The following is a 27,088-nucleotide window of genomic DNA, read 5'->3' as shown; positions in this document are numbered from 1 at the left end:
TTTCCACCTCCACCACCCCTCTTTGGATTTGCTTTGGATTCAGGTGTGTATTCTGTACAGTTAAGTGTTGGTGCAGTTGTTGGAGCACAGTGGGATTGGGAAGAGGTTGCCAGCCCTGAAGAGCCTTCAGCACTTGCCTCAAGTCTGAGTTGCACAATCATTACACAAAGATCCCAAGATTTGTGGAGTATTCTGCTCACAAGGTTTGCACTTTCATTTTTACTGCTTCACACTTAGCTACTTGTGCATATCTATTCCACTATTCATTGAACCTCTTGGAACTCAGCATTTAAGAGGTAAGGGGTTGATTCTGTGAATATGAATTTGCAAAGGAACAATGGGATTAAGGTTTTTTCCTCAACTCTGTATGTTTATTTTATAACATTTTTCCTGTGAAGAAAAGGCATGTCATCTCTGCAGACACAAATTCACACTTTTGAGAACTGCAAAAACAAGCATATGTGATAATATCTTCTCATTAGAAAAACTGCCCCAAATAATCTTACAGAAACCTCTGGAAGAGCATGACATTGTGAATGGATTAATGGAATTCATTTATCAAAAAATTAAAGTAAATCCTTATTTTCTGATGATTAGCCTTTGGACTACAGTGGTATCTCTGGTTAACAACTTAAACCATTCTGGAGGTCTGTTCTTAACCTGAGGTACCACTTTAGCTAATGGGGCCTCCTCCTGCCACCATGCCGCTGGAGCACGATTTCTGTTCTCATCTTGAGGCAAAGTTCTTAACCCGAGGTACTATTTCTGGGTTAATGGAGTCTGTAACCTGAAGCGTCTGTAACCCGAGGTACCACTGTATAATGTAGCTTAAATAGAAAACTATCTGTAGAAAGATTTTCCCTCCAAAAGCATTTTATTTTAAAATATCAATTTTTTAATTCTTATTTTAAAAATCATTGATTTTTTTTCCACCCTGGCCAAGAAATTGAAGCTCAATCCATGTAAGACAGGGGCACTGTTAATGGATGCTTCCCTAGACAAGATAAATGGGAGGTTGCCTGCTCTTGATTGGGTTACTCTCCCTCTGAAAGAGTAGGTACCTAGTTTGGGCGTACTTCTGGATCCATTACTGTTACTTGAGGCTCAGGTGGCCTTGGTGGCATGGCATGGCTCAGCTACGCCCCATCTGGATAGCCGCCCTAACTTCTGTTGTCTATGCTCTGGTAACCCCCAGGTTAGATTACTGCAGTGCCTCTGAAAATGGTTTGGAAACTTCAGCTAGTACAGAATGCAAGTCAGGTTGCTCACCTAGGCAATACATTGTGAGCACATAACACCAATCATAGCCCAACTGCACTGGCTACCAAATAATTTCCAGGCGCAATTCAACGTGTTGCTCTTGACATATAAGGCTCAGGACCCCAATACCTCAATGCCTCTCCCCATTTGAACCAATCTAGACCCTGGGATCGTCATGAGGCCCTTCTTTGTGTGCCCCCTCACGGGAGGCCAAGGGTGGCAACACAATAACAGGCATTTTCAGTGGTGGTTCCCTGTTTGTAGAACAAGGAGGCTCACCTACAAGAAAGAAGATTCCACCCAAACATTAGGAAGAACTTCCTGACAGTAAGAGCTGTTCAACAGTGGAATTTGCTGCCAAGGAGTGTGGTGGAGTCTCCTTCTTTGGAGGTCTTTAAGCAGAGGCTTGACAACCATATGTCAGGAGTGCTCTGATGCTGTTTCCTGCTTGGCAGGGGGTTGGACTCGATGGCCCTTGTGGTCTCTTCCAACTCTATGATTCTACCTAACGTAATCAATATATATAATTAGGTGCCAGGCAAAACCTTTATTTAGCATGTCCTTCCCAAGCCTACGACCCTCGTACCTACAGGACTGCGTCTCCTGGTACACCCCGCAGAGGACCTTGTGGTCAACAAACAATAATACTTTGGAGGTCCCAGGCCTCAAGGTTAGACTGGCCTCGACCAGGGCCAGAGCCTTTTCAGTCCTGGCCCCCATCTAGTGGAATGCTCTGTCGCAAGAGACCAGGGCACTGTGGGATTTGACAACTTTCCGCAGGGTCTGCAAGACGGAGCTGTTCCACCTGGCCTTTGGTTTGGACTCAGTCTGACCCCCTTCTTTCTATGGGACCCTGTATGTAAGTGGCCTCCTTGGCTCTTACTATCGGCCCATATGGAACCAGAACGGGTGGCTGGGCCTGGTGAACTTTTAATTCCTTACTCCTACAGTTATGATTTGTGGGTTCCCACTTAATTGTATTTTGATTTTAAATGTGATTCAAATTGTATTTTCAACTAATCGTTTGATTTTGTGTTTTTAATGTAAGTATTATGTATTTGGTGCTAGCTGCCCTGAGCCCAGTCTTGGCCGGGGTATAAATAAAAATTATTATTTATTACTATTTATTATTTATTATAATAATGTGGCCCTCAGGAAGATCTAGATGCTGATCAGATACTACAGTCCATAATGCCACAGTAGTTTAACCTAAGTTATAATCCCATTTCAACTGACAGGACAAATCATAGTCAATGGCACCTTTGAAACATCTGTCAACATGATTTTTAGTTCAGTTTTAAAGTTATTCATTATACAGGTCTTTACATAGTCTTCTCTTGCAGTGATGCCACAAAAAGAAATTCTACCTTTTCGGACGAGGTGATTTTAACAAGGGTGTTTCTTTGATACAGGGCACCACTCCCTGTATCATCACCACCCAACAGCTCGACAGTATCCCACATGGCTTTATAACCTGGAGAAAATCAGAAGAGAAACTAATGAACAACATAGACCAGCAAAGTAAGGATTTGAACCTTTGTATTAAGGCAAAATAACCATGCTGTGTTTTTAAGCAATGTCCCCACAGGCAAAAAATTGAAATGCATTTATTTAGCTGGTAGAAACGGGGGGGGGGGGAATTTAACTTTTAAAAATTATTATACTTCTTAAAGCTCCCGAGCAGCCAGAAGTCCCACAGGAGAAGCCCAAAGGACTCCGATAGCCACCCACCCATGCGCACCTCTCCCCGCAGAAGCCGAGCAGCCAGAAGTCCCACAGGAGAAGCCCAGCCGCCTGGCAGCTCTGGAAGGCAGCCCCAAGCCTCGCCTCCCCGCCCGGCTCCAGCCCCACTTTAGCCTCCCCCCCCCCCCACGCGCACCTCTCCCCGCAGAAGCCGAGCAGCCAGAAGTCCCACAGGAGAAGCCCAGCCGTCTGGCAGCTCTGGAAGGCAGCCCCAAGCCTCGCCTCCCCGCCCGGCTCCAGCCCCACTTTAGCCTCCCCCCCCCCCCACGCGCACCTCTCCCCGCAGAAGCCGCCGCCGCCGCCGCCGCCGCCGCCTCAGACGCTCAAATTGGCGCGCGCGCTCCTCAGTGGCAGTCGGCTACGGGACACAGCGAGGGTCAAATATAGTCAGCGCACAGGGGGCGGGGCTGCTGGGAAACCCCCCCCCCCGCCCGGCCACTAGAGATAGGAACGGCAAGAGAGATGTTTGGAAACCGACTGCTTGGTTCCTTAGAGCTGCCGCCCCTTGGAAGAGCGGGGGAGTTGAGAGTGATCTGCCGAGACCCCGGGGTCGCTCCCCGATAGGCGTGCGCAGCGGGCTCCTGGGAAGATGCCCGAGGGGGGGGCAAACTGCCGGGCCTCTTGACCCTCCCGCAGCTTCCTCGCTTCTGGCCTTTCTTCCAGGAAAAAACAGGGCCGCTACTGTGCACCCCTGGATGCACCCATTTTATTTATTTCATACACCACTTGATGGGGGGGGGGGGAGCCTCAAAGTGGTTTACAAAAAGATAGAACAAGGAAAGTTAGAAAAATTCACAAACCTATTATAAAACATACAAAAACTAAAACAAAATAAAAGTTGGACTTGTCTAAACAATAATATTTTTGGCAGGCACCAAAAAAGAATAAAGCGAAGGTGCCTGCGAGATCGCAATAGGCAGGAAGCTCCAAAGTCCAGGTGCTTCCACACTGAATGACTGAGTTCTTACAAATATGGAACAGGTATGTGGCACGTGCAGTGGTCCCAATTCTGGTGATCAAAGCAGTCAAGTGGGCACATGTGGAGTAGGGCAATCTTGCAGGTGAAGTGTCCCAAGTTATTGAAGGCTTTATGTGCCAAACTGTTTTAAAGTCTTTTTATCCTCAACAACCCTGCAAAGTACAGTAGACCACAGTGCAGTTTAAACAAAACATTAAAAAGACCAGCACTAGGACCTTAAAGACTAACAAATTTATTATGGCATAAGTTTTGGGGTGCTAAGGTCTACTTAATCAGGTGCATCATTCTTGGTAATTCATGAAAGCTTATGGAATAATACATTTACTAGCCTCTAAAGTGCCCATTTGGCTATTGTTTCATTTCCACTGTGACCCATGGTGAAATGATAGAAAGTATGCACCCATTACCATACTATGTGACAGTGACAAAAAGAGGATTTTAGCTCTTAAGATCTACTGGTGTGTTTATTTTTTAAACATATTGTTATGAGTTTGTCTGAAGCCTGGACCCCTTTTCAATTCCTGCATGACAAAAACTGAATTTAGCATGTTAAAATACGGAGATTGTCTAGGTAAGGTAAAGGTAAAGGACCCCTGGACAGTTAAGTCCAGTCAAAGGTGACTATGGGGTGCAGCGCTCATCTCACTTTCAGGCCAAGGAAGCCAACGTTTGTCCACAGACAGCTATCCGGGTCATGTGGCCAGCAGGATAAAACCGCTTCTGGTGCACAGAGGGACGTGACAAGTGCCAGAGCACACAAAAACACTGTTTACCTTCCCACTGCAGTGGTACCTATTTATCTACTTGTACTGGTGTGCTTTCGAACTGCTAGGTTGGCAGCAGCTGGGACAGAGCAATGGGAGCTCACCCCGTTGTGGGAACAGCCAACCTTCTGAGTGGCAAGCCCTAGAAGCTCAGTGGTTTAGACTCGGCATGTCCAACTTTAAATAAGCTGCAATCTACTACCCAGTATAAAAAACTGGCAGGGATCTACCCGTAGTCATTGGGGGCAGAGCTTCTGCCACTTATTTAAGTGTTTCATCTTGAAGCGCCACCTGAATAAAATATGGCCTGCTATGCTCCAGAGGTAGTATAATAATGATAATAATAACAATAATAGTTATACAACAAATTATAAAACTACAGTAAAACATGAGCGTCAGCTTCTTCGCTTTATAGTAAGACCACCAACCATGTAAGCATTGCCATTCCTCAACGGAGTTGTATCCAAGGCATTGCAATGAGCAGTACAGCCTAGCTAAAAGGGTATTTGGGAAGAGAGTAAAGCCAATGAACTGCCTGAGCAGAAAGCACAAAGTCTAGCAGGATCCTGTCATGGAGAAAGTGTAGGATTGGGTTGCCAGCATCGAGTTCCGTCCAGAACTGCCTCACCAACTTGCTGCTGTCTCTGGTGCAAGGCAGGGAGAAGCTGCCCTTGCATTTAGGTAACTGGCTTTAAAGGGCTTTTACAAATACTTGTGGTATGGTGGCCTTTTTTTACATCCCACATTATGAAAGAAGTGTGCTCTTCTGGGGGCACTGAGGAGGCCATGATTGTTAAATTTGGTGGTAACCATGTACCAACAGTTGGGCAGAGCGTTATGCTTTATGCTGTATGTTTTTCTTCTTCTTCCAAAGATGTACTCCTTGCTGTCTGCCTCTTGTCACGTTGCTCTGCCTGGTTGGGACAAAAAGAGCAACCCAGAGCCTTGGAACAAGCTGTGACCCAACAACCAGTACAAGTTATGGTAGGAAATACTTAACTAGGGTTATGATGCTGGTTATCTTATAGGCCAGGGATGGGGAGCCTGGTGTCCAGCAGGATGGATGTATGATTTGCGGGGGGGGGGGGTCTTGGGCTACAGGGTGGGCAATTTCAAAAGGCAATACAAGGGCTTGTGCCCAGGGGCGCCGACTTATAAAAAATATTGGGGGGGCCCATACTGGGGTCCTTCCCCGGGAAGTTTTCTAAGATCCGCTCCCAGCCCGTTGCTGCTGCTGCCGCCCGCCTCGTGGCCCCCTCGCCAGCTGAGGGAGGGAGAGAGACCGAGAAGGAGAGAGATGCGTGGTGGGCAAGGCAAGTGCCCGCCGCGCCGCGCCTCCCACCGCCCCTCGTGCCGGCCGCCCCCTCCCCTCCCTTCCCCGCCCGCACTCGCTCGCTCGCCCTCCTCACCCCAGCTCTTGGCCGTTCGCCCCAGGAACTCGCCGCTGTTGGGGTTGTAGATGAACCTCCGCCACTCGGCCATAGACTGGCTGAAGGGCTTCTCCTCCTCCTTGGCCATAGCGCGAGAGAGAGAGAGAGAGAGAGAGAGGCTGGAAAGAGAGAGGGAGCTCGGCGGTTCGCGGGCAGCGGTTTTTCCCCTGCCGAAACAACAGCGGCTCCTCAGAACCGCTAAGTAACTCTCCCTCAGGCGCCCGGCGGGAGAGCAGAAGAGAGGAAAAGGAAAGAGGGGCTGGGCCAGTCGCACGCACCGAGCAAAACTACTCGCGCCGCCTCTTTTACTACCGTAATAATTATTTGTTTTAACTCATTACTGAATGTATTTTAAAAGGTAACTATCATCAAACAAGGAAAATAAAAAATACCAACATAATTTTGTGATTTTACAAAGCATAATATAACTACCGTATTTTTCGCTCTATAACACGCACCTGACCATAACACGCACATCGTTTTTAGAGGAGGAAAACAAGGGGAAAAAACATTCTGAATGAAACAGTGGATGTATCATTTTTGTGCTTCATGCTGTGGCCACAGACATGTGATCTGATGGTGAATTTGGGGTGACCCAATGCAAAAATCCTGAGGATCCATGTTTTGTAACCACGTTTTTGCACCATTGCAGCCCCAGGCAACAGTGGGTGCGTGATTTTGGGGGGGCAGGCTGTAGCCATGGACATGCTATGTGCTCTGATGGTGAATTTGGGCTGACCCAATGCAAAGATCCTGAGGATCCATGTGGATCCATGTTTTGTAACCACGTTTTTGCACCATTGCAGCCCCAGGGAACAGTGGGTGCGTGATTTTGGGGGGGCAGGCTGTAGCCATGGACATGCTATGTGCTCTGATGGTGAATTTGGGCTGACCCAATGCAAAGATCCTGAGGATCCATGTGGATCCATGTTTTGTAACCACGTTTTTGCACCACTGCAGCCCCAGGCAACAGTGGGTGCGTGATTTTTGGGGGGCAGGCTGTAGCCATGGACATGCTATGTGCTCTGATGGTGAATTTGGGCTGACCCAATGCAAAGATCCTGAGGATCCATGTGGATCCATGTTTTGTAACCACGTTTTTGCACCACTGCAGCCCCAGGCAACAGTGGGTGCGTGATTTTTGGGGGGCAGGCTGTAGCCATGGACATGCTATGTGCTCTGATGGTGAATTTGGGCTGACCCAATGCAAAGATTCTGAGGATCCATGTGGATCCATGCTTTTTAACCACATTTTTGCACCATTGCAGCCCCAGGCAACAGTGGGTGCGTGATTTTTGGGGGGCAGGCTGTAGCCATGGACATGCTATGTGATCTGATGGTGAATTTGGGCTGACCCGATGCAAAGATCCTGAGGATCCATGTGGATCCATGCTTTTTAACCACATTTTAAGTGGGGAGGGAAGGAAAAACACAGAAGGGACACGGAGCAGGAGAGGGGTGTGCAGAGAAGCAGCTGGCTAAGAATGCAGGAGAGGGGTATAACAGGAGGAGGGAGGAAAGGAAGGCAAAAGTTTTCCCTCACCTACCCACCCAAGCCAGCCAGCTCGCGCTCTCTCTCTCTCTCGCTCTCGCTCTCTCCCTCCTGCACGGAGCACAGAGACACACTCTGCTTTCCCTCTGCCTGGAGGGGAGGGGCTTTCCCTGCTCTTTGTTCCGTTTCAGCAAACACAGCAAGGAAACAGAGCAGGGTGGGCAGTAAGACCCTGAGGCAGAATGCCGGAAAAATACGGTAATAATTTTCTTAAATTATTGGGGGGGCGGAGCCCCCCCAAACGAATTTTTGAGGGGGCTCGGGCCCCCTCAGGCCCCATGGAGTCGGCGCCTATGCTTGTGCCCCATTGTTTGGGGTTCTCCCTCCTGCATGTGGTGAGTGGGGACCCTGTTGCAACAGTTCCTTTAATAAAGATCAGGCTTACTAGTTGCTTTGCTTCTCAATCCATTCCGGAAGTCCGTTCTTAAACCAAAGCGTTCTTAAACCAAGGCGTGCTTTCCCATAGCGGCAGGGGACTAAATTTACAAATGGAACACACTCAACAGGAATCGAAACATGTTCTGCTTCCAAGGCAAAGTTCACAAACCATAACACCTACTTCCAGGTTTGCAGCGCTCTTAGTCCAAGTTGTTCATAAACTAAGCTGTTCTTAAACAAAGGTACCACTGTATTCTGGTTGGCCTCTGTTTTCTCCTACTGATAGAGTACTCTATACGAGCTCCAGAATACTGTACCCCATAAGGGAAAGGGAGCAGCTGTAGTATGCAAAGAAGAGCTGGTGGCAGCAGCGGAGCTAGATGCTCGGGTACCAGGAGTCAAGTTGATTGATGAGAGGTATGTGCTCATGCTCCGGGCAGCCTGCCAGCTTCTAGTTGATGGCTTTATGGCTGGACTTTGAACTTTTAAAGCCGTTTTGCCATGGCACAGGCAAAGGCTCTAAGGCACAAGCTCACAGGCTTGGGAGGCCTGAAAACCGAAAGTACCTTTAAAAGTGCTTTTGGAATGAGGTTTGAAGCAGCAGTGACGCAGCTTGATTAAACACCGCGGATATGGCAAATGCAAGGCTGGCTGATGTTTTTGGGATTCCTAAGCTCAATAAGAAAAATTATGCGGATTGGGTTCTCTATGCAGAGGCTATTCTGCGGAAAGAGGGTCTGTTTACAGTTATTACAGACAACCCCCCAGCTCCAATTACAGATTAATGGAAAGCTAAGGATTCCAAAGCGAGGGGAACTCTTACATTGATAGTATCCCCAGAAGAGCTCTGTCTTTGCGTGATAAGACCTCAGCCAGACAAATTTGGGACGCTTTGAGAGAGGCTCACTTGAGGACAGAAGCTGGGTCCACTATGTTTTACTATACTAGGCTGCATAATATGGCTCTTGCTGAAGGTGGAGATGTGCGTACACATCTGATGGAGATGCAGAATCTGAGACATGAGCTGCAACAGAGAGGACTCACCTTTCCAGAGGCTGTGTATTCCTTCATGATACTACATATTTTGGGTCCAAGTTGGGAGTCCGTTGCCACTCAGATTGCTGTTCAGCCAACTGCTCAGCTCACAGTAGCCTATGTTACTGCCGTGATTCTGAATGAAGCAGACAGCCGGGGTGCTAGCTGCATGGGTAAGGGGGAGTCTTCACAGACGTCATCCCAGAGTGCAGTGGATCCACCAGATGGCGCCAAAGCTTTGAAGGCAGTGAAATGCTACTCGTGTGGACGTCTAGGCCATATGAAGAGGGAATGCAGATATCCCAGGGCCAAGACAGAGCAGCGCAGCGAAAGCTCATCGCGTGGAAAAGGCCAAAGCAAAGGCAAAGGTCCGGTGTCCAGGACAACGCAGCACAAGGCAATGGTCTCACGCTTCACTCCAAAAGTTGCAAAGGTCCAGAAGACGTCTAGATCTTTCTTCGTTGTTGATTCAGCAGCGACCCACCACATGTGCAACGATAAGCAACTGTTTGTGTCTTTTACACCGCAGGAAGGTGCGATTCACCAGGCGGATGACCACACGATCCCCAGTCAAGGCTACGGAACTGTTGTTCTTCACAGTTTGGACTTATCGATACAAGATGTGCTTTACGTACCAGATGCCACACACAATCTACTCAGTGTTGCGCAGCTGAATGAACGGAACATTGACGTTTCCTTCAAGAACAAGAAATGCACCATCACAAAGAAAAACGATTATGTATTGCATGCTGAATATGTTGATCGTTTGTTTGTTTGTTTTGTATTATGATGATGTTGTGCAGGATGAAACTTGTTGCATTGCAGGTTCTAACAAAAGTTTGCATGCAGGATGTATTCATGATTTTTACAGGAAATTTGGTCATTTGCATTTTGAGGCAGTATCTAAAATGCCTGCATTGGTTGAAGGTATGACTATTAAACCCTGCAGGTACCACATGAAGTGCAAGGCATGCACAGCAAACAAGGTGAAAATGGCTGCGAAAGGTAAGGTGTCTAGTAGGCAAGCTACAGAACCATACCAGGTTGTTCATGCTGATTTGGTTGGTCCACTATCGCCCTCTTTGGGTGGAAATAGGTACTTCATGGTTCTCATTGATGCATTTTCCAGGTATATTTATGTGTACAATCTCAAGCAGAAATCAGAGGCTTTTCCAAGGTTCAAGGAATTCTGTGCTTGGTTGGAAAATGTGCATGGTAAGAAGATAAAGACTCTTTTCACTGATCGCGGGGGGGAATTCACTTCTCAGCAGTTTGAAGCTTTTCTGACTGAGAAAGGAATTCAACACGATTTGTCTAGTCCTCGCTCGCCATGGCAGAATGGACTTTGCGAGAGAGTAAATCAGACATTGCTTCAAGGGTTAAAAACCTTGCTGCATGATGCCAATCTTCCAGAGAGTTATTGGGCCGAATCTCTTTTGTGTTTTCGTTTACAGCTATAATTGCAGGTTATCTTCAGTGATTGGTTGTACCCCCTATGAGAAGATGTTTGGCAAGAAACCATACATCAAACACATGAGAATTTTTGGTTCTGACATGTGGGTTCACACACCACCAAGCTCCAAGTTAGACAAGCGTGGATTGCATGGTATCTTTCTAGGTTATCAGAAAGGTTCTTACAAAATAATGATGACTGACTCTAAGACAATTAAGCTCACAAGAAGTGTTGAGTACAATGCAAAGTGGGGGGAGAATGTGGGAATTTTCCAATGTTATCCTGATGACAGTGATGAGACTGAGGATAGACAACAGCAAAAGCAGCCGCAACAACCCACACCCACTGATGAAGGTTCTGATTCTGAGTCTGAAACTGAATCGGATGATTCAGAGGATTTCAAGAGTGCGAAAGCCTCTATGCGACCCTCTGAAAGCTCTGATCAAGAATTGGAAGAACCATTGTTCACAATAGGCCACTTTTCTCCTAAGAAGGAAGAGGAAAGTGTTGAAGACTTAAGGCTAATTCGCAGGTCACAAAGAGCCACAAAAGGCAGACCTCCAAAGAGATTTGCTGATGAATTTGCTAAGACAGCAGTAGCAGCTGTTAAAAGCTCCAAGAAGGTATTTGAACCTTCAAGTTTCCAATAAATCCAGGATTTGGATTCAAAGGAAGCTGAGCCATGGTTAAATGCCATGAAGGCTGAGCTTCATTCCTTAGAAAGGAACAAAACTTGGGAGCTAGTTCCAGTAGTTCCAGGAATGAAACTGCTTGGAAGCAAATGGGTCTTCAAAGCGAAGACAGATCAAAATGGCAAGCTAGTCAGACACAAAGCCAGATTGGTAGCCAGAGGTTTTGCACAGGTACCAGGTGAAGGCTATCACGAGACCTACTCACCCACAGTGAGATATGAGAGCATTAGGCTTATGCTCAAGCTAGCTGCAGAGGAAAATCTACACGTTAGTCGCCACGTTGTGAATACAGCGTTTTTGTACGGATCTCTAGGTGAATCACTTTATATGCTTCCACCTGATGGCGTACAGGTAAAACAGGGATTTGTTTGTGCTCTAAAGAAGTCCCTTTATGGTCTCAAACAAAGTGCACGGTGTTGGCACACAAAACTCACTGAAGTATTGTTTTCTCTAGGTTTTCAGCAAGGGAAAGCTGATCCATGTGTATTTGTCAAAGAGGAGGGGCAAAAGAAGCTGTATTGTTTGTTTTATGTTGATGATATTTTATTCTTTTGGAAAGATGTCACAATGTACAATAACGCCCTAGCTCAACTGAAAGAGCACTTTGACATGAAAGATCTTGGTGAGGTAAACAACTACCTATCTCTGGAAATAGAGAGAGATCAAAATGGTAACATTCTAGTACACCAGTCACGGAAAATTGCTGATGTGTTAAGCAAACTAAACCTGATGGATGCTAACTCTGTAGACACACCGATGACAACAGGTTATCAGGTAGATGACACTGAAGAAGCATTTTCTGACACTACACTGTACAGAAGTGTGCTAGGCAAGCTAAACTTCATTGCCAGATGTTCAAGACCTGACATTGCTGTTAGCTGTAATTTGCTAAGCAGACAAGTCAACAATCCTAGTGTTAAGGATTGGAAAGCTCTGAAACGCATAGCACGCTATTTGAAAGGCACTATGCATTAAAGACTGAGATTTAATAATCAGAAGTCTGGTGGTCTTGAGATATTTGCAGATGCAAGTTTTGGAAGTGACACTACAGACAGGAAAAGTACGTCTGGAGTTTGCTACATGTACAATCAGGGTCTATTTGATTGGTCATGCAAGAAGCAAACAACAATTAGCTTAAGTACTTGTGAAGCTGAACTGAATGCACTGTATTATTCACTTAAAGATTGTGAATGGTTGTTACAATTGTGCAAAGACATGAAAATTCCTGTCAAATGTCCAATCCAGGTTTACCAGGACAACAAAGCATGTTTGGCTTTGCTGAATTCTGAAGGTTGTAAGCAAAGCACGAAGCACTTGCAATTGAAATTGCAACATGCTAGGGAATGTATTCAGAAGGGACTCGTAACGGTGTCCTATATGCCAGGTAATGAAATTCCTGCTGATGTATTGTCCAAGATTGTATCAAGGGATCAACACTGTACCTATGTACAGAAGTTGGGTTTGTACTGATATTGTACGAACACGCTGCCCAGTGATGTTCACAGAAAGGGGGAGGATGTTGGTTTCTGCTTCCTTCACTGTGCAGCGAAGTGCTTGATACGGGACAATGTTTTGCATTCCACAGTCAGAGTACTGTTGGGTTTCCCATGGGAATGGGAGACTGGATGTGACGTACAGTGGTTTCCTGTTTTTCACTGCTCTCTCGGTGTTCTTTGTTTCCGAGGAGAAGGAGTTGTTTTTCTGCTCTCGCAGAGGCAAGATGCATGTTTGTAATCTCTCAGCATTGAAGTGTAAATAAAGTAAAGTTAAGTATGTGGCACGTACTGCTCATCCTTCCGCTGTGTACAGGAGTCTGCAAATACAACCCATTTTCCTTTATATTGTCACAAGCCACAGAATCTCTGAGTGGTGTGAGAGTCCAGGGGTTCCAGGCACCTTCACAAGGTCTAAGTTTCCTTTTGGAAGAGTACCCCATCTGTATGCTCCACTACCCCTGCTGCATATCCTTTGATGACAAAATAAAGGACTCCCATTCACAGTAGTACATGCACACACACAGTGACTTCTATACATTTCTCTCCATTAGACAACCTATGCTGGGTTCCCAGTGCCATAATAAAGCAAGGAAACCCCACTTTCTGGAACATATAAACTCACCCAAAATTAGCCAGAAAATTTTTTTGTTTGTTTCCAAAAGGTGGTGATCCAGGGATGGAGGAGAGGGGACCTGACTCATGGCAGAAGGAGCAGGGAGGCCATAATCCTCAAGATGTACCATCACATACTCAGGATTAGGGTTGTCATATTTTGGAAACAATGTCTGGGTGAAAATCAGCTAAATGTCCGGGGAAATCCGGCAATTGTTGTTGGCAGTGTTGGTTTTCCTGATTTCCCTCAAAATAGCTAAAAAATGTCCAATTTATTTGGAATTTTGCAAAACAAAACAAAACAACTCAATTTTTGTCTAGATTTTCACTTTTTGAAATATGGCAGCCCTACTCAGGATATCCCTCCCAATTTCCCAAACAGGTGCTAGCAGCTATGACAAAGGGACCAGACTAGGTGTTGTCAGAAGGATATGAGACCAAGGAAGAAGAAATAAAGATGCTGAGGGAGGCCTTCCTGACAAAAGGATATGTAGATATTTTCATTAACTTGTGAGAAGTGAGTACTTGAACCATGCATGATTGACAGGGACATGTCTAGATCTCAGATTTCTGCCTGACACCATACCTTTTCTGTGACATACCTATGATGTTTTGATGATGCATGTTTTATTGGAAATATGTTGTTGTTTAGCCGTTTAGTCGTGTCCGACGCTTCGTGACCCCATGGACCAGAGCATGCCAAGAAATATAGGGAAATAAAGGACTTTAAAAAATGATGTAACCACAATTCTAGGCATCTTGCTGTTTTGTCTTTGTTGTAGTCAGAAGTCTAGTTCTAAGAATAAAGTTATCAGGCCTGCTGGCTGCTGTTTTTGCTTCTGTCTCTTGGCTGAAGTCTTTTGCTTGTGACCTCCGATCTGGACCCGGATTCCCTCTAACAGAAATGAGGCACAGCAGAGACTGTGCTGTCTTTAGGATATATGGTTTATTTACACACACATATAAGACTACAATGGAGTTTACAGCATTGACACCCCACAATATTCTTGCTTTTCCCATAATCGCAGCATAGGGTTCAAACAGAAATCAAACATGCTCCAAAACGTGGCTGTGACCCTCTCTCCAGCTTAATGATTTTTACAGACTGCAACATTTCTGAAAAAACCCAAGCCTAAACTCTCTGAAACTCCTTCCTTTTGTCTTCTAACTAACTCTGTGCTGAAGGAGGGGCCTCTCTCTCTGGCATACCTAATGAATCATCATTTTCCCTTTGTTCTCCTTAATGGCCTATCCTAGGCAATCTCCAGGGATGCAGGTAGGTAGCACTGTGGTCTAAAATTTTCAGGCATGTCCAACCAGTCCATCACGATTGACCAGTAGATCGTGGGATTGATCTTGGTCGATCATGGGATTAAATTAAAACCGCAAGTGGAAACAGGATAGATCTGCTTGGCTCTTGTTTTATTTAAACTTGCAGTGGTGGTGTCCAAACTTTTTTCAAAGAGGGCCTTTTTTTAGGATTTAAGTTGTTGAGCTTTTTTTATGGTATTACCCCAAAGTTGTTGAGCTTTTTTTTAGGGTTGAACTTTGAACTTGTTAGGATTTTACCCCAGGAAATAATTTATGATTAAGGACTCTATTGCTTGTTTTAATTTGCCAGTCTAAATTGAGAGAGTGTATGCAATATGATCCGATGTGCATAAAAATAAGTTGGGAAGCTTTTATCAAGTAAGTAACAAGTGTCAACCCCCCCCCCCCCTGCAACGCATAAGCACCCCAAGGATCTCCGTCGCTGAACAACCTGGATGTCCCCTCTGCTCTTTTCATGCCTCTGCGTCTCTCGCGCTTCTCGCTCGCGCAGGCGCTCTTCCTTTCCTCCCTCCCGCCAGGGGCCCGGGTTACATCCGGGAACCCTGGGAGGTGGGCGGGGCATCCCTGACCGCTCTCCGCCGCCGAGCAGCCGAGGCGTCGCGGGCGTTGGAGCCGCAGGGAGGAGCCGGAGCTGCCGGGCCGGCCAGGGGCCGCCTTTCCCGACCCCCGACATGGCGGTGAGCCCCTGCCGCTCCTTCTCGGGGGCCGCGGCCAGCGGCCGAGGGGGAGGCCGAGCTGGGCGGCGGGAGGCGCCGTCGTCTTCGCCAGCCAAGATGGCGCCCGCCTCCCGGAGCCCCTCCGCCTTCGGGCCCTGGAAGCGTCCCCGAGTTCGGCTTCTCCGCTTCCGCGTCTCTTGGGGTTTTGGTGTTGATGGCGCGAGGGCGGGGGCGGCTATTGGTTTGCGAGTGTTTTCCCTCATTATTATGTATTTTCCGTTTTTAGCCTGCATTTCTATGTTGTGAACCGCCCCGAGATCTGTGGTAAAGGGTAGTATACAAATTTAATTAGTAATGATATATTCGCACATGTTTCTAAGAGGTTTCCTCTCCTCTCCACACTCCTGTTGACTGTTTTAGATCGCAAGGTAGTGGCACCGTCTCTTTCCCTCCCTAAAAAAAGTCTGTATGAGTGGTACAATATGTGATATTAGGCCCTTTTATAAGTGTGGCTGTTATTTGATGGCTGGGTTCCATGTGTTTTTGCACAGAAAGGCCCACTATGTTCAGTTGGTCTTCTTTCCAGGTAAATGCAAGAAGGTTCTCACGGTTCATGCTCACCTATATATAATGTTTTTATTAAACACTTTGTAAATAAGGAAAGCAGGGGAGAGCTAGTTAAATTAACAATGCTAAATTAAATATAGAGTCTGAGGAAAGGGATTATTTTGAGGGTGAGGGTATATGGGGCTTTGGGGAGAGCCCTAACATGAGTTGGGGTGGGAGAAGGAAATGTGCCATTATGTGGTAACTTGAAAAATTGTGCAACTTAAACCTCAGCAGAACTGACAGAATTGTTGTTATTATTGGATCGCTAACAACTTGATCCTTTTATGCTTAATAACATTACTGAGTTCAGTGGAACTCACTCCAGCTTTGTAAGGAAGCCCCACAGAAGTTAGTACAGTAGTCTGGGGGTTGGTGGGGACGGTGGAGAAGTTGTCCCCACCCCCTGCTGCTGATCTCTCTTGGACCTGGAGGGAGATTCTTGTTTCTTGTGTTTCCTGCAAAGGAGGGGCAGAGTGCTCTCACTCACTGACCTGCCTGGAATTTCATGTGCTTGCCAATATGTGGCTTTGTGTCATCTATGTCTATCAGGCTAGTGCTTAAGCACAAGGCTGGCATCATACAGAGCAAGGGTTCTTAACATGAGGTCCATGGATGCACTTCAAGGGTCCTGTGAACCAGGCGCACCAATATGATTTGTTCCCAATTTAATAAGATAAATTGTATGCAAAACTTTGTGCATGTTTATGGGTAGGGTGTCCATAGCTTTCATTAGAATCTCCAAAAAGGATTGTAACCACATACAGTGGTACCTTGGGTTAAGTACTTAATTCGTTCTGGAGGTCCATTCTTAACCTGAAACTGTTCTTAACCTGAAGCACCGCTTTAGCTAATGGGGCCTCCTGCTGCCGCCGTGCCGCTGCTGCGTGATTTCTGTTCTCATCCTGAAGCAAAGTTCTTAACCCAAGGTAATATTTCTGGGTTAGCGGAGTCTGTAACCTGAAGTGTCTGTAACCTGAAGCGTATGTAACCTGAGGTACCACTGTATATAGGATTACGTCACAGCATGTCCCATCAGAACATACACTGGGACTTGCTTCTGAGTAAGCATTTATAGGGTCTAGCTTCCTGGAACCAACTTCCAACAGTGCACTCTTCCAACGGACACACTAACCCCTGCACCACAGTGGCTCTCACTGGGGTGAACCTTTTTTCTTTCAGTTTGCAAAGTCATAGCTTCTGTGATAGGTGGAGCTGCCGGTAAGGGACATTGTCTCACTCTGTCCATTCACGCCCACGTATTGTGATTATTTTAAAAATTCTAATGTTTTTATTTCTGTAGAGGAAAGCATTCCCCTGTAAATGGTACAGGAGCACTCATGCAAACATTTAAAAAAGTAGGGGGATGCTCCACCATTTCAATATCATTGGTTTCTTTGAAGGTTTGCCCCCACCTCAAATTACCATTGCAGTTATAGTGTGTTACACATTCCCAAACCTAAATCCCACTGTGCTCTCTATACAACCTGTTTTGCTATGGCTGGTTGCAACCCTCTAAATACCACTAATTTCAAAAAGAACGAAATACATTCTCTACAATTATAAAAATAGAAGGTGGTTCTGCATTGGGGGGGGGGGCAACTAGCTTTTTTCCCCTATCCCAGTTTCTAACACTGCTGCCCTTCATCAGTAGACCTCAGGGCAGTTCACAGCATAAAAATACAAAGTATTATATATTGGATTTAAATGTGCTTAAAATAAGACTCTATTTGGAAAGTGCATTCTTCTGCAGTAGAAAACATTGTAGTGCTTGAATTTGGGTATTTTAACACCCTATCTAGTGGCTGTGGATTTCCTACTAGTGGAATATATAGCTTTGACAATTCAACATTAACTAGTTTCTGGATGTTTGTGATGATTAAAAAATAGTGGTCTAGAATGCTTCAGGCAGTTAAGTTACTTTGCGATAGAGTGGTGGTGAACTATGTAATAATAACAATATTTCATTTCATCATAGGCTAGTGATACAGAGCGAGAGGCAATAGCCCCAGAGAAATCATCTCCTGATAGAGAAAAGAAAAAAGATGCATCTAATTCTCCTAGAACTTCAAAACATCATTATTCAAGGTCACGTTCACGATCAAGAGAGAGAAAACGAAAGTCAGGTATGGAAGCCTCTAGCTGTTAAGTGTTTTCCCTATAAAAACTTGCTGGTGCATAAACGTGTGATTTAGTGGTAGTGTGTAGTTAGGCTGCTAACCTAAGCATGTTTACTTAGAGGTAAAATTGAATTCAGTTCAAATTATTGCAACTTCCAAGTAAACAATAACGTTTTAGATTTGTGTGCATGTCCTTTTGAGTTCTATGTTTCAACCTCTTAAAAATGTGACATTTCTCAACACTTTAAGCTTCAGCATCATGTTAAGGATTGAGAGTTGGAGTAGGTGAGGAATAGAAAGGTAACATAGATGTGAAAATGCTATTTCAAATAATAATTATATTATAATAATTTATTATTTATACTCTGCCCATCTGGCTGAGTTTCCCCAGCCACTTTGGGTGGCTCCCAATCAAGTGTTAAAAACAATACAGCATTAAATATTAAAAACTTCCCTAAACAGGGCTGCCTTCAGATGTCTTTTAAAAATAGGATAGCTGCTTATTTCCTTGACATCTGATGGGAGGCCGTTCCACAGGATGGGCGCCACTACTGAGAAGGCCCTCTGTCTGCTTCCCTGTAACCTCACTTCTTGCATTGAGGGAACCGCCAGAAGGCCCTCGGCGCTGGATCTCACTGTTCGGGCTGAACGATGGGGGTGGAGATGCTCCTTCAGGTATACTGAGGCCGAGGCTGTTTAGGGCTTTAAAGATCAGCACCAACACTTTGAGTTGTGCTCAAAAACATACTGGGAGCCAATGCAGATCTCTCAGGACTGATGTTATGTGGTCCTGGCGGCCACTCCCAGTCACCAGTGTAGCTGCTGCATTCTGGATTAATTGCAGTTTCCGAGTCACCTTCAAAGGTAGCCCCACGTAGAGCGCATTGCAGTAGTAAGTGGGAGATAACTAGAGCATGCACCACTCTGGCGAAATAGAAATGTAAACCATTGAAATATTTTAAGTACTGGGTATGACTGGGAATGGCATGTCTGTAAAGAATGAAAATCCTTTTCCAAGCACCTTTACTTGACAATAAATAATGTTTTATTCCTTAGATAATGACGGGAAAAAATACAGAAGTCGGAGCAGAAGCAAAGAGGTAATTAATACTTTGTAGTGCTTAGGTAATTGTACAAGATGTATTTAAAAGTACATCATAGCATGTGTAAATCTTAGTATATAAATTTCTTAATGGTAAGTACAAAAAATGATAATTCAGAAAAATGTGCTTGGAGAGAGAAGCATGACTGAAGCCATCATTATGACAAAAAGGTAACAGTTGACAAAAGTTCACTGACAGATTAACTGTGGAAACAGCCACAATAAACATTTCTTTGGAGAAATAGGATTGGTATATTTGATTCACACAGAGCTTCCATTGACCAGAGTTCTCCTCAATAATTTGCAAAGGTGTTCTCCCTGCCCCCAATCTTATCCACTTAGTTCTTAAATATCCACTTAATATTTTAAGTTTTCCTATGGTGCCAGTGCATTTGGCAGGGTTTGTAAAAGTAAATCAAAGGCAAGGGCACTGAGATGAGGCAGTGGTAGTGATAACATGGTTAGGTAAGCCAGTTGCCTCCAGTGGTGAAGTAATATCAGTGGAGGAGCCCTAGCAGTAGCCAGAAGGTTAGCCAACTTCTGATGGGGTAGTGTTAGGCTAGAGAGAGATGGGGCCAGTTCTAATGTGGGGCCAGGGACCTTTTTCTCTTTACCCAATGGAAGCTCTGTTTTAAAAAGAAATTAGAGTATTTGTGAAATTGATTATATTGTTTAGATCACATGATAACATTTCTATAATAAATCATACTCAGCGTGCTAATGCGCGAAGAGACTGAACTGAAGACGCTCCAGACTCAGATAGCAAAATTATAAGCCTACTTCATGATAAGGTAACTATTAGTCATTCAAACTCATATTTCCCTTTAAAAAGCAACTTAAATCGGTTATGGGATATTATGGTGGTTTTAAATACAAAGTGTATATTTAGAAGACTGCTCCATTATGTTAAAGTAAGAAAATCACTAAACTTAAAAAATTATGTGTAGAAGGAGGATTACATGTTAAAAGTTTGTTTTTAAAGGCTGGTTTCTTTATGTACAAGTTCTTTATGTACAACCTGTACACATTAGCTTTTAAATTCAATGGGGAGTAACTGGTGGTGATATTTGAAACTGCTGTGGATGTCTTAAAATCTGTAACATTTAAATAGCTGTTGAATTAATGCACTGACTTTTATGGTTCTAGTGAGACAATTGAAAGGAAGAAGGGCAGAAGGGTATGGGCATTGCACCTGTGTGGAGGCATGCCCACCGCAGGAAGCTCACAGATTGCCTCTACCTTGTGGAGGGTTCATTCCATGTTTGCGGGCTGGCTTGCCCATTTCCTGTATATAATAAGTGGACTCTTTGCACTATTTGTTTTACAACAAAATTCTAATGATCTTTCTTCAGTGGTTGTACAAGTGACTGAAAAAGTAGCCCAAATGGATCTAATTGATGTTACGAACTACTTGAAACAAAAACTCACCACCTACTATGTCTAAGATGAACAAGTATTAAAATCTCTATAGAGTAGGAAGGTGATATTTCTTTGCGTAGCCAACTCTCTTTGGCAGTTGTTGATGGGCAGTATTGTCTTTCATGTGCAGTATTATCTTTCAGTGGGGTTAGTTGCACCTGGAAGAAACAAAGTAGTAGTTGAAGCACCTAGGATTTACCTTTACTTCTACCTTTGGGTGTGAGTTTGGGGATTTAAAAAATAATAAAGACTCACATGGTCTTTAGAGTAGAAATCTATCCATATACAATTAACTTACAAAGAAAGAAAGTTACTGAGATAATAAGAAATTTGGGTAAACTGGCCTTATACGGTAAGAGATTTCTTCAAAGAAAATAGCACACAGACTGCTGCAGATTCAAAACATGACAGTTGGTCTTATTGGACCTCTATAGTGTAAGACTTTAGGGTGGAGATACTTATTTATAATACTTAGAAAGTTGGCCAGTGCATGTACTTCCAAGCTTTCTTAATTGCTGATGAGCTTGTACGTAAAACGTTTAGACAGTTCTCCTGTGTATGCTTATCCCATCCAGCTTTTGAGCATAGGGGTGGAAAAACATGGTCACTATGCATGAGGTAATCAAACACTAGAGAGGCTGTTGTTCTATCTAATGCTGTGAAACTGGTAATGGTGTGAGTTGCTTTAACAACACGGTACAAAAATGTTTGAAAAGTGTGGGATGGGAAATGGGAGGAGGAATGATAGCGAGGATCTGCAACATTGTGTAGCTGATGGTGTTAAAAGCCATCACAGTTGTCTGGGCCTCACTCCTAAGGTTACTAATGTTGCATCACAACATATCATTCTTTATCTGCTGATGCCCATACTAACTCTCTTTGTTGCACTATTTTCCTGAAAGAACCAACTTCTTCTTAAAACAGGCAAGAAGACATGGGTCCAAAGAGAAGTCCTCGAAGAAGCACAAATTTGAAGACCATAACGACAAAGAACACTCTTCTGATAAAGGAAGAGACAGCCTGGGCACTTCAGAAAATGGTGAGGAACGGCATAAGCGCAAGGAGAGGAAATCCTCAAGGGGACGAAGTCATTCAAGATCTAGGTCTCGTGAAAGGTATACTTAACAATTTCTACTTTGGAAATGCTTCAGTGTTCTTTATGCTCTTGTTCTGTTAGACGTGCCCAGCTACACCTTCATCCTTTGTTCCAGCATACCTGGTGCAACATCACAGATGTGCCAGATCGGTTTTTTGTATGGGTTGGTGTTACTGTTTGTAACTTTTTTGATTTTGAGGATCAAGTGGCCAGTGTTTCAGCTCTTTTCCCTCCCCATATGTAGGATTTGTTTACTGTAACCCTTTTGCCAAACCTTTAGGTTATGCCACAAATTTGTTTTCCAGAATGAAAATACTTAGTAGTGTTCAGGCCACTGACATCATTTGAAGTGAAGTTACACTATTTGTAGATGAGCCCAAAACTGACAGCTTTTTGTGACCTCTCAGTAGAAGATAATGAGCAGGTTTCCTTTGCATCTTGTTGCTTTTAAATGTGAATAATAAAGCTAGAAAATGTTACCAGAAGTTTGGGATGTGTTTGCAGGCGTCACCGTAGTAGAAGCCGTGATAGAAAAAAATCACGATCTCGAAGCCGAGATAAAAAGCGACGTGTAAGATCACGTTCTAGATCAAGATCTAGACACAGGCATCGGAGCAGGAGCAGAAGCAGAACTAGGAGCAGGAGCAGGTATGTTAAGTTCTTTCTTTTTTCCTTGAGATAAAAATTATAGAGTCGGTGCTAGCAGTTGGAAGTTGCACTCTGAAGAGCAGGTAGATACAGTTAATTTATGGTCAAACAGTCAAATAATTACATGATAAAATACCTTTACCTGCAGAGAAAGAAAGAAGAGACCTGAAAAGCCCAGAAGATTCAGTAGAAGTCACAGCCGAACTCCAAGTCCACCTCCTTTTAGGGGACGAAACACAGCAATGGATGCACAGGAAGCATTAGCTAGAAGGTACTATGATTTTTTTGGCCTTAAGTTTATAGAAGCCAAGAACTTACTCTATTTACCTTTTACTGACTTAGAGTAGAAGCACAGCATGCAAGCTTTGAGGGGGGGACCATTGTCATTCTCAACACACCCCTGCACCAAATTTTAACATATTAAAATGTGGAGAGCTATTTTAGGCACTGATACCTAGATGAAGTCAAAAGCATAGTGTACTCACAACATTTTTGCTTGATGAATTTGCGCTTTTATCTGATGAAAAGTACCTTTGCTATAGTGAAAGCTAGAAACGTGCAACACAGAACCACTCCGTTAGGTTCTATGAATGCCCTTCAGGAATAACATAAGAATTGTTAGTATAAAAAACAAAGGGGAAAAGAGATCAATGTGGGGGGGAAATAATAACTTTTGATCAATTGATTTATTTTGCATATTTCCTAGATTGGAAAGAGCAAAAAAACTGCAAGAACAGAGAGAGAAAGAACTGGTTGAAAAACAGAAGCAACAAGAAATGGCTGCTGGTAATTCTGTTTTTATGAACTGCTAGAACATAATGAATAGTAGTGGAAATATTTATAGCTTCATATTGGAAAGCTATAAAAAGAAGAAACCTCATTTGTTTTAAAATAAAGCAACAGAAACTTCTCTATTCAAACTTTTCTCTTTTTTTGACAGTCCCTAAAAATAGTTGCATCACCAGACAAATGCTTAGAGAACTAGCAAAGGCTGTCTAAGGTCTTTCAATTGGCTAGCTTGTACTTAATGCCCATTAAGATGAAACTTTTACTTAGTCCATGTTTCTGAGATTAAAAAAAAATTCTGGAAGTTTCTTCTTGTATAACATGTTAATGTTCATTTTAGCGGCTGCTGCCACCGGCACTTCTGTCATCAATGTTGCAGCTCTTCTGGCTTCTGGAACACAAGTCACTCCTCAGATAGCTATGGCAGCTCAAATGGCAGCCCTGCAAGCAAAGGCCCTGGCAGAGACAGGAATAGCTGTTCCAAGCTATTATAATCCAGCAGCAGTAAATCCCATGAAGTTTGCTGAACAGGAGAAGAAGCGGAAAATGCTGTGGCAAGGCAAAAAAGAAGGGGTATTTTTCTTTGTCTAATTATTCCACTTTGTGCCTTGGGAATTGTTGACAACAAGGACATAACTTGTGATATTCCTGCATTGCAGTAAGTTGGACTAAATGACCCATGGGGGTCCCTTCCAGTTCTGTGATTCTGTGATGCAATGGGCACAAGCCACATGTCAGCAAGAGGGGCCTCTTAGTAGCACACAGAACATTTAGCCATCTAATGGTCATACTTGGCAGTGTAACCATTGTTTTATCTTTTAAAAGTCTGGTATGTTCAGAATTCTAACGAGCATCTGCCATCGTAATCTCAAGTGTCTTAAAGTCTACAGAGCCAGTAGGTGGTCTAGTTGACATGTTGAATAGCTGTCAAAAAAGACTTTCTATGAGAAGTTCAGAAGGGGCACTTGTCCTAAGGGTGCTGGGATTAAAAATATTTGCTTAATCTTCACTAAACCAGCAGTCCTGCAACATTCTTATTTACATTATTGAAAGTTTTAGGCTTGCAGCCAGATTGTTTGTTTCGAGTTCCAGTTCCAAAGGAAACGTGTTAAAACAAGAGTGTGAGAGAAATACTTTAGGACCTCTTGCTTATTAGTACAGTGGTGCCTCGCTAGACGAAATTAATCCGTTCCGCGATTCTCTTCGTCTAGCGGTTTTTTCGTCTTGCGAAGCAAGCCCATTGACAGCTTAGCGGATTAGTGCTAGAGCTGTCAAGCGGCTTCCAGCGATCAGCTGTTAAGCGGCTTATCAGCGGAACAGCTGATAAGCGGCTTAGCGGCTTAGGAAAAGGGCAAAAAAAGCAAAAAAAGACCGCTGGGGGACGCAAAATTTTTTCGTCTTGTGAAGCAACCCCATAGGGAAATTCGTTTTGCGAAGCGCCTCCAAAACAGAAAAACCCTTTCGTCTAGCGGGTTTTTCGTCTTGCGAGGCGTTCGTCTTGCGGGGCACCACTGTATATTTAAACAGTTCCCCCAATTGTATCATCAGATCTATAAATCAAAATGAGTTGCAAATTTACCTATGTGTTATATATGTATGTAATAAATCACTTTGTGTTTCTATAGGATAAATCGCAATCTGCAGAAATCTGGGAGAAACTGAACTTTGGAAACAAGGACCAAAATGTCAAATTTAGAAAATTAATGGGTATTAAGGTATGTGAAATGTAGAAAAACGCATAACCGAAATTGCTTTCAAGTAAGAGCTCAGGTTAAACGACTCTCTCGAAGCGGTTCAAATCAGCATATACAGCAAGACACCATTCACCGCAGATTCTGGCCCAGAACTAGGTGGTCAGTTTAATACATTGCCAGTTCAGTAGGCCTCCAGTATAATCAGGGGAGGTATATGAGCCCACAAAACCTAACTTCAAAATAGAAATAATTAAGAGTGAGCCAGCAATAAATCACACAGATTATGTGCTATTAAATGTAATACACTTATATGAACACAAGTGGAGTTAACTCTTTATTAGAAGAAACAGTAACTGCTCAGGAGTACCAAACCCATTGAGCACAGGAACTCTTCTTCGGAAGGTCTTCCACATGAGACATTTGTGGGGACTGAATGTCCTCACCTTCCCATAGCTGGTTAAGTCTCCTCCTCTCCCAGATCTTTCCGAAGCAATCTGAGATGGTGGCGGTGTGCTGGCCTTCATTCCGCCCACTTCATGTCTCTCCTGGTGCTGGGAGACCGGGGGGGGGGGGGGGGAGATGGGAGCTTGTTGCAGCAGGAGGGGGAGATCCCACCCAATACTTTTTCAACAGTGACTCAGATGAGTCTGCTGCTTCTGATTCTGCACTTCTCTTTGCCACAGATTCCCTTCTCACTAAGCCCTGTTGCCTCTTCAGCTTCCATCATTGCACCACCACTAAACTGGGGGTTTAGTTTGGGGGTTCCCCAGCTGGTGCCTCCCCCTATTCCTCTGCATCCAGCCAGTCCATGACAAGTACTAGATAAGCTGTAATATTCCAAGGAAAAGTAAAAATGTGTTGGGTTGACCCAAGGGAGATTACATCTTCAAACGTTAAATTCTTGGCAAATTCTTTTGCAAAATGTTTCTATAAACCTACACCAAAATGAATTAATGACGGTTACGTGTGCTATATATCCTTGAAACTGATAACATATTTCCCCATGCATTTGCACTCTGCATTTACTTGCTCTGGAAATTCCAGCTGTAGAAAAGATGCTTTAATGAATGAATTGCCAGAATAATAGATGACTAGTTTAGAGGACATATCTGTTAACATATTTTAATAAAAATAATAATATATTATTTCAATTCTAGAGTGAAGAGGAAGCTGGTGGTAGTAGTTCGGTGGATGAAGAAAGTTACAAGACTTTGAAACAGCAGGAAGAAGTATTCAGAAATCTAGATGCACAATATGAAATGGCAAGGTCACAGACACACACCCAAAGAGGGATGGGATTGGGATTCACATCTTCGATGCGAGGAATGGATGCTGTTTGAAAGAACGTGATCTTAAAGCCTGGGACTTTTTCAAAGATTATTGTTCAGATATTGGGTCCTTGTTCACCAAAGGCTAGCATTCTAGCTTGCATGGGGTGTTGCATTGACTTTAATTTATTGACATTACAATTTTTGTAAATATCAGATCAGTGATAACTGGTGTTCCATGTTGTAATCAGGTTATACTCACTTCCATTATACTTGACAGAGCTGTAGGAGGACATTTTTAGTTCTGTATTTCAAAACAGAACAGGTGAGGATAAACTCATACATGGATATTTTGTGTCCACTGTCTTGTGTACTTTTGTACTTTAACCTTGTACAGTTATTTTCAACTCTTGAAACATAAAACACATTGTGTAGGTGTTACTCTAGCAGACTGGGCCAGTGGGTGCATAATGCAGTGCAAAAACCTGGTTAATAAAAATGTTTTTTCTCAAATAGTACTGTTTTTAAGTTCAGTGGATGAATTGCTCAGAGCTTAATTTTGTACAATTCATTATAACTTTATCTCTAGAAAGAAGCTTACTTCAACATAACTAGAGCAGAGCAAAATTGAGTTTTCATGAGTTCCTGCATTATGCTACTGCAAGCCCTTGCTCAGGAGATACTCTCCTCTAGGCAGAGTTCTCACTGGGCTCACTCTAGTCTTATTCCAACCTGCCCAAACAAGTGGAAGTAAACCATACCATATCTAACAAGATGAATGTTACCATGTCCCGTGCCTGCTTATTCTAGCAGTAGGTTTTGATAAAAGCTTTTGGCAACTTAAAACTATCACCACAAGCTCAACATTTGCAATGTGACCTGTATGAAAAACATGTTTTTCATAATATGCTGTGTGGAGGCTTTATATCTTCTAGTTAGGCTGTGCAATGTAATAAAAAAAAAGTTG

General features: G+C 43.8%; 2 protein-coding genes and 1 long non-coding RNA gene across 5 annotated transcripts in view; 2 read left to right on the top strand and 1 right to left on the bottom strand.

Moving 5' to 3' along the window:
• The window catches only part of KNTC1 (kinetochore associated 1), a 95,768-nt gene extending 92,403 nt beyond the window's left edge, over window positions 1–3,365 (bottom strand). The window contains exons 1-2 of one of the 2 annotated variants that reach the window (XM_083717845.1): window positions 3,278–3,365; window positions 2,628–2,734 (exon numbers count right to left, since the gene is read on the bottom strand). In XM_083717845.1, the coding sequence (XP_083573971.1) occupies window positions 2,628–2,723 (96 nt within the window). In that variant the 5' untranslated portion in view covers window positions 2,724–2,734; window positions 3,278–3,365. Of the gene's footprint in view, window positions 1–2,627; window positions 2,756–3,277 lie in introns of those variants that run through there. The other variant, XM_083717844.1, reaches the window with a different exon arrangement.
• Window positions 3,366–8,398: 5,033 nt separating this feature from the next.
• On the top strand, window positions 8,399–14,231 carry LOC310834399. Its single transcript, XR_014559242.1, has 2 exons — window positions 8,399–8,494; window positions 13,777–14,231. It is a non-coding gene; the product is annotated as an uncharacterized lncRNA (long non-coding RNA).
• A 1,024-nt stretch (window positions 14,232–15,255) lies between these two features.
• Window positions 15,256–26,634, top strand: RSRC2 (arginine and serine rich coiled-coil 2). Of its 2 annotated transcripts, XM_083717871.1 has the most exons (11): window positions 15,280–15,403; window positions 17,967–18,114; window positions 19,165–19,208; window positions 19,924–20,001; window positions 21,532–21,744; window positions 22,230–22,373; window positions 22,522–22,644; window positions 23,080–23,159; window positions 23,500–23,732; window positions 24,785–24,874; window positions 26,011–26,634. In XM_083717871.1, the coding sequence occupies exons 4-11, from the start codon at window positions 19,994–19,996 to the stop codon at window positions 26,191–26,193; spliced, it is 1,074 nt and encodes a 357-aa protein (XP_083573997.1). In that variant the 5' UTR covers window positions 15,280–15,403; window positions 17,967–18,114; window positions 19,165–19,208; window positions 19,924–19,993; the 3' UTR covers window positions 26,194–26,634. The 2 variants fall into 2 exon arrangements, with proteins under 2 accessions (XP_083573996.1, XP_083573997.1); XM_083717870.1 differs by lacking the exon at window positions 19,924–20,001 and having other exon boundaries at window positions 15,256–15,403; window positions 21,554–21,744.
• The last annotated feature ends 454 nt before the right edge of the window (window positions 26,635–27,088 follow it).

Source organism: Podarcis gaigeae (genome assembly GCF_964106915.1).
Source record: "Podarcis gaigeae genome assembly, chromosome: 16".
NCBI lineage: Eukaryota > Metazoa > Chordata > Lepidosauria > Squamata > Lacertidae > Podarcis > Podarcis gaigeae.
Note: the sequence above shows the minus strand (reverse complement) of the source record. Positions and strands in the feature narration are given on the sequence as shown.

Bases quoted from the DNA above. Each gene is read 5' to 3' on its own strand.
- RSRC2 (XM_083717870.1), top strand. The intron at 18,115-19,164 runs GTATGGAAGCCT...TTTATTCCTTAG, and splicing joins AGAGAGAAAACGAAAGTCAG to ATAATGACGGGAAAAAATAC. The intron at 22,374-22,521 runs GTATGTTAAGTT...CTTTACCTGCAG, and splicing joins AGAACTAGGAGCAGGAGCAG to AGAAAGAAAGAAGAGACCTG.